Raw genomic sequence first — 6803 nt, 5'->3', positions numbered from 1 at the left:
GTGTGTGTGTGTGTGTGTGTGTGTGTGTGTGTGTGTGTGTGTCTGTATGTGTGTGTGTGTATGTGTACAAGTGAACAAAGTAAACAAGGAATTAAGAAGATGAAATGAAGATGATGAGTTCAGTTAAGGGTTCCTTAGGCCTGAAAGTTAACTCTTTGGCATTCAAATGAAAGTTTAAATTTTCGGCCAAAGCCTAATTGTGCAAATGGATCAATCAAGTTTAGTCTTGCTGAGGAATTATTTCTTAAAATCACTCATGCATGCATGCATGTATGCAAAGAATTGTTCGAATAGTATGACTTAATTATAAATGTATTATAATTTCAATTAGGAATAGAATCAAAGATAACAAATATCAAAGGTTAAGAAAAAATTAATAAAAAGTTTTACGGATAAATTTTAAAAATTAAAAAAAACACCAAGAAAGATGTTACTAGAATACATAATCAAATTTATATTTATCATCCAAACTTTTTCATCTGTTATCGTTAACAAATCAATTTCTGATTTTCTTTTTTCTTTTTTTTTTTAATTTACAAATCGTTCCCATTTAAAAATTTCCAAATTTTATAGCTTTTAATATCGAATATCATTGTGGTGACTTATTGAAATTCCTCAGGGAATGAAAGATTATAAAACAATTCCAATTGAACCTTTATCCTCCTTTCCCTCTTACTTTTTACTTCATCTTCCACGATATCAGGAATATTGCTATTATCAATTTTCCTTCTTATTTAAGCCAATAATTGGTACAACTTGATACTATCAATAAATCTATCATCCTTGAACTGATTCAAATTTCGTACCTCACATTTCGAAATTTAAATTATGCAAGAAACTTCCCACTCCCCATTATCGTCGAGATCGATCAAAGTAAGATTTACATCAATTTAGAAGATATATTAAAAGTCAATTTGCCATTCTTCATAAGCAATAATAAAAAAAGGTCATTAATGTGTCTCTAAAATGTGTAATTAAGTCAGGCGCGCAATTTTCCTCTGCTCCAACTATAATAAAATATACCATTTGAAATTTTTCAAAAACAAAACTAGAAAAAAAAAGAACTGAAGTAGTAATATTGAAGTATATAACAAGAAAAAAAAATGCAAAAATAAGATAAAAAAGTTTTAACATAAGAAAAAAAGAAAGTTAAAAAATAAGAAAGTTTCCAATTCTAAAGTTTTAATTTAAAAGGAAAATTATTTCTCATTATTTTCATCGGTCAATAAAATAAATTGCGACAAGATTATCTACATATTGGTTTTTAAAATTTGCTTGGTTCAATTGCGCACGTATGAAGATATATATATATAGGTATGTTTTGTGTATTTGCTAATAAAATAACGATGTATCTGTTGCTAACACAATAAAGATTTGCTAATACAATGAAGAAGTGTATTGCTGATACACTAAGGGTGTATGTTGCTACTAAAATAAAGACAGTTAAGTTACAATAATGTTGCTAATACAATAAAGATGTATATTGTTAACATAACAAAAATTTATATTGCTAATACGATAAAGATATTTGTTGCTAATACAACAAAGATGTATCAATTGTTTGTGTATCTGTATATAATACTAGAAATAATGATTTGTTTGCATGTACAGCATATTGCTGTGACATTAAATTGCTGTAACATTAAAGATATGTGTACTATTTACTGTAATTATTACTATAATAATAAGAGTGATCGATTTTTGATCAAGCTTATCTAAATGACAAATGATTTTTCTTTTTTCGTAAAATTTAACCAAACCTTTTGCGTTTTGCAAATTTTCTCAAGACTTTGCACATCATGACTGGAATGTTTCGTTTCTTGTAAGCATTGGCAACAGACAGCTAATCGACAAATCATACAGTACATTGAAAGACTTTCACATGGATGATTGAAACATTTCGAATCTTTCGGCAAACCGATCGTTGTCCGATATGGTCTTCTAAATTATGCTAATACAGTTTAGCTTAAAGGTCATCCGCTAGTTTAAAACAAAAGGAAAAGAGGACAATTGCACATATTTAATCATAAAATAACGTATTCACTCCCTTTATTGACGTATTTTTGTTGTGAAAAAAAAGCAAGAGAAAAATCACTTGATAAATATTTTTTCAAAATTTCAACAGATGGATGATTTATCCAAAAAAAAAAATTACGAAATAATTGCAATTTATAGTAATTTTCCAAAAAAAAAAAGAAAAAATACACGATAAGTAGTCATGATTTATTAGTAATTTATCGTATTTTCATTGTAAAAAATGAAAAAAAAAACAACAATCAATCAATCAATCGTATTAATTTATGGTAACAATAGGATAATACCTTGCAGATGGTGGTACCAATTTGTGGGATGCCAATGGTCCACGAGCTGGATGTAATGAATTTTGGCATGATTGACAATAGTAAATGTCACATTGTTCACAGAAAACATTAGCTATCGCTGGTTCCTCTGTATCACATAGCTGAAGGAAAAAAGAAAGTACCCATATCACAATAATTTTTCTTCAAATTAGGTTATACATAAATGACATACTTCAAGTTACCTTGGTGTACATTTCTCTTATCTATTTTTACAATCAACTCGTTAAGATAGCATTAATTTCCTCATGTTCAACTATCTTCAGATGTATGTCAAAGTACCAACTAATCAATTCTACCGTATTCCTAACAGCTTTCATCCAAGATATATATGATAACATATCAGTAAGTACCTTGTTATTTTCTTTAGATAGTTGAACGTTTTTATATCCGGTACTTTTTCTCATACATGAATCATCAGATTTTAGCTTTGAAATTTATCTAATTGGACTGATAAACATACCTGGCAGTTATAGATTTGTTCGCTACTACCACTCTTATCTCGAACTAATAGATTACCTGAATGATACCTGAAATTCATTAATTTTTACAACTAGATTTTATTCTTTCCAGTCATACAGTAATAAACAGTGCGATTACGGTAGATATTTTACTAACTTATTTGTTAATATTTTCAACGAAATAGATTTATAGAAACAATAAAAAATACAAAATATTGATTTTTTCTCAGTACCTTTTGATAACATTGACAAGAGCATTATTAATAGGCATTAACATGACAGTTTGTTCGTCCGGAAAAATTGTCGGTTTATGGCATGCCTTACATGTAACAATCCATCCTGATGTGGAAGGTGTTAAAATAGACGGAAGACGATGTCCTCCGAAACAACCGGAAGGAAAAGGATGTGTAACTGCTGAACCGATTAGTGATGGAGGTCGAGAATCTGAAAAACTTAGTTAATATAATTTATAATCGTCACCTATATCAAAGTATTCCAATAACATATGACAAATTCTACCAAATAAACGTGAAATAATTTCTGCGAGAAAAAAAAAAAACTTACTCCTACCGGAAACGACCACTCCGCTATCGGTTTCTGATATAACCGATAGTTTGTCACTTTCAATATCCTGATCTGAAATACATAACGAGATCGTATCACTAGCACCTGAAAATTCAAATCCTTAAATTGTTTTAGAAAATGATCAAAGAAAGGAGATTAATCAAATTTTCAAATTTCAAATTTTCCAACTTTAAATGGGATATTAAAATATGGAATCAAATGTAAATTTTGGCATTGAACAATTCTGAAGGTTTTAAAAATTTGAATTTTAAAAAAAAATTCAAAAAAAACGAAACATTGACAACTGCTGTTAAACATTTACTTCACCCAACGAATGATTTGAACATATTATGTTGAAATTTGCTATCATAATGTAATACAACAACTAATTCTTTAAAAAATATTCACGAAATACATTAAAGGTAATAATTTAACTTTCATTTGATAATCATAATTAATGGTACCAATGTGTAAATGATTTTTACAACTGTTCATAGTTAAATTGTTTTGATAGTTTGTTTATTTTAATTGCTTTATCAATTACAGTTAGTTATGTAGCACTTTTTTTTCCATTTGTAAATTTGAACTTATTTACTTGCTATTGCTACAACATGAACCTTATTTGTTAAATTTTCATTTGATAACAATAATTATGGTACCATAATTATCGTATAATGATTACAGTACCATAATCTTAACCTTATACTTGTTTATATTATAATGATAATAATAATTTTGTAAATGATTAACAAACCGCTGCTTGATGGTAATGATAATGGTGTGGTATTATGAAGATGCGTAAATGGTGCTGTTCCGGATATTGTACTACCATGAGAATGTGGCAATGATGTAGTTGGTGTATTATGACAAACTGGTTGTTGACATTGTACCACACATCGACGACAATAGCTATGCGCACAATTGAGAAGTATCGGTTCTGTGGATGGCAAAAAAAGTTTTTTTTTGATTGTTAAAATTAAATTTACTCATGAAACTGTTAATTTTGCTATGTATTAGTACAATAATATTATTCTCATAACCCTCATTATATATCAGTGCAAGATTAATGATGATATTAGAATTTTACCGCCGATAAAACAGCACAATGCAACAATGATAGTGGGATTTTACCGCCGCTAAACAGTAATGCAACAATGACATGTGGGGTTTTACCGCCGATAAACAGTATAATGCAACAATGATAGTAGGATTTTACCGCCGCTAAACAGTAATGCAACAATGACATGTGGATTTTATCGGCAATTTTACCGCCGATAAACGGTAGTGCAATAATTAATCGTACAATTTTATCCTCTTCTACGATAAATACTGGAATTGTGATGAAAATTTCAATCATTTGTAAAAGATTATGGAAGGAATGTTCTGAATTGTTCTATTTTTTTAAATAAGAATCGAGAGATTTTTATCTATTCACGTGAATAAATTTGATTTAAAAAAAAAAGAATTAAGCAATGAAAAAAGAAGAAAGAAAAAGGTAAGAAAGAAAAGATAGACGAGGAGAAGCATTTAGTTTCTTTTTTCGATTTAATCCATCCCTATAATCTGATGATGGGTCAAATGTCAACTTATTTATCAGAATATCACTTCCTTTTAAATTCCATTCTATCTTCTCATAAATGAACATTACATTCCCATTGTGAGAAAAATTTTTGATCTTTAAAGAGAAAAAAACAAAAACACAGAATTATATTTTTTAAAGTTGCACCTAATAGAGTAAGTGAACTTTTGCATATTCTTCAATTGACCTCAACCAAGTGGTCATCTGATGGATCAACAAGTGACAAATAGTTACTATTTGTTTGGTTGATTGACATACCTGATGATATGAAGGTATGATGAGTGATTTCCTTATTTACTTACCACAAGCTAATGATTTAGCGTTTTGAAATCATTCAGATGAATAAAATAAGGAAAAGGTCAAAGGTAAAAATTATTGAGATTGTTAAATTGCTATAATTGTTTAAAAAATGGTGTGCAACACTTTTGTTTCAATTTTTTTTCTTTTTTTTTTTTTTGCAAAAGAGTTAGAATAAAGAAAGGAAATAAAAAAAATAGAAAGAAAATATTTTAAAAGAATTATTAGTAAACATTGAATTTTAATTCATACCTGTAAAAAATTCTTTACAAAATATGCATTTCAATTCATCCTCCATCGTCATTCAGTAATTATAACAGATGCTTCTTTTGCTGTTTCACTTTAATTTATTCGTTTTTAATGATGAGCACATATCAAACTGTATCCGGTAAGATTATATCCGGTAAAATATGATACCGGAATAAAAAGGCACCACAGCAATAAGCAGGAAGAGTACGACGAAATCGAGGTAGTTCACTTGAAATAACTGGAATAATCGAAACTGAAATACCGATAAAAATGGTAGAGATAGGCACCAACAGTATGTTTTATACGATTGATTCCGAAGATAAGATTATATAAAGCGTTTTCAAAATGATTAATTGCTAGTTTTTCTGTATTTCGGTTCAATAAATTACTAACAAATAGTTCAAAAAACTTCCCATTTCTTCTTACCACTTATACATTTTATTGGAAAACAAATTTTTTAAATAAAACTTTTAATAGAAAAAAATTCTCAAAAAAATTTTGTACATTTTATCCAGTGAAAGGAAAGAAAATTTAACTTTAATAATAATAGCAATAATAATGATAATAATGATAATAATAATGAATAATAATAATAATAAATAATAATAATAGTAAATAATAGTGGTAATAATAACAAATAATAATAATAAATAATAATAAATATAATAAGTAGTGATAATAGTGATAATAATAAATGATAATAATAAATAATAATAATAATAAATAACAATAATAATAAATAATAGTAGTAATGAAAAATATTTCAGTTAGTAATACGAAGAGGAAGGAAAAAAAATTCAATCAAATAAAAGTTATCCGAAAGAATGAGACCTTATCATATATGACTTTATCATAAAATGAGACCTTATCATATACTAAATTTATCATTAAAAAAAACTTAAGCTAAGCTAAAACTCATCAGTAACGAATGATAGAAATACTTATCAATTACTAAATTAAACTTAAAAAAGAAAAAAGAAACCTTTTCTTTCTTGCCTATAATTAAATGATTAATAATAATAGAATGATGGCTTTTTACAAGAAACAGAAAAAAAAACTTAATCGGATTGTGAAATCAATAAAAATGAGAGGATATCAAAGAGTGTAAAATGAGTGGATGAGTGAGCGAGGAGAGAAAAAGGAAATGACTGAGAGATATTAGCATGGATATGTTTCGCGGTAATTCTTGAAGGTTCCCGATAAACTAAAAACTTTATCAGTTCTTTCCCTCCCATTTTTTTTCTTCCCGTTTATCAAATTTTTCCTTACTTACTCCTTTTTCCCCCCCCCCCCCGT

General features: G+C 27.9%; 1 protein-coding gene across 1 annotated transcript; it reads right to left on the bottom strand.

Moving 5' to 3' along the window:
• Positions 1–1715: 1715 nt before the first annotated feature.
• On the bottom strand, positions 1716–4739 carry LOAG_11381 (B-box zinc finger family protein; the record flags this gene model as incomplete). The annotated part of the gene is made up of 7 exons (XM_003146902.1): positions 1716–1941; positions 2322–2461; positions 2821–2887; positions 3052–3262; positions 3383–3487; positions 4137–4319; positions 4514–4739. 7 exons carry the CDS (start codon positions 4737–4739, stop codon positions 1716–1718), a joined length of 1158 nt encoding a protein of 385 aa, XP_003146950.1.
• Positions 4740–6803: the final 2064 nt, after the last annotated feature.

The sequence above is a fragment of the Loa loa genome (assembly GCF_000183805.2).
Source record: "Loa loa unplaced genomic scaffold supercont3.526, whole genome shotgun sequence".
In the NCBI taxonomy this organism is placed as follows: Eukaryota; Metazoa; Nematoda; class Chromadorea; order Rhabditida; family Onchocercidae; genus Loa; species Loa loa.
This window is presented reverse-complemented; position numbering and strand designations above follow the sequence as displayed.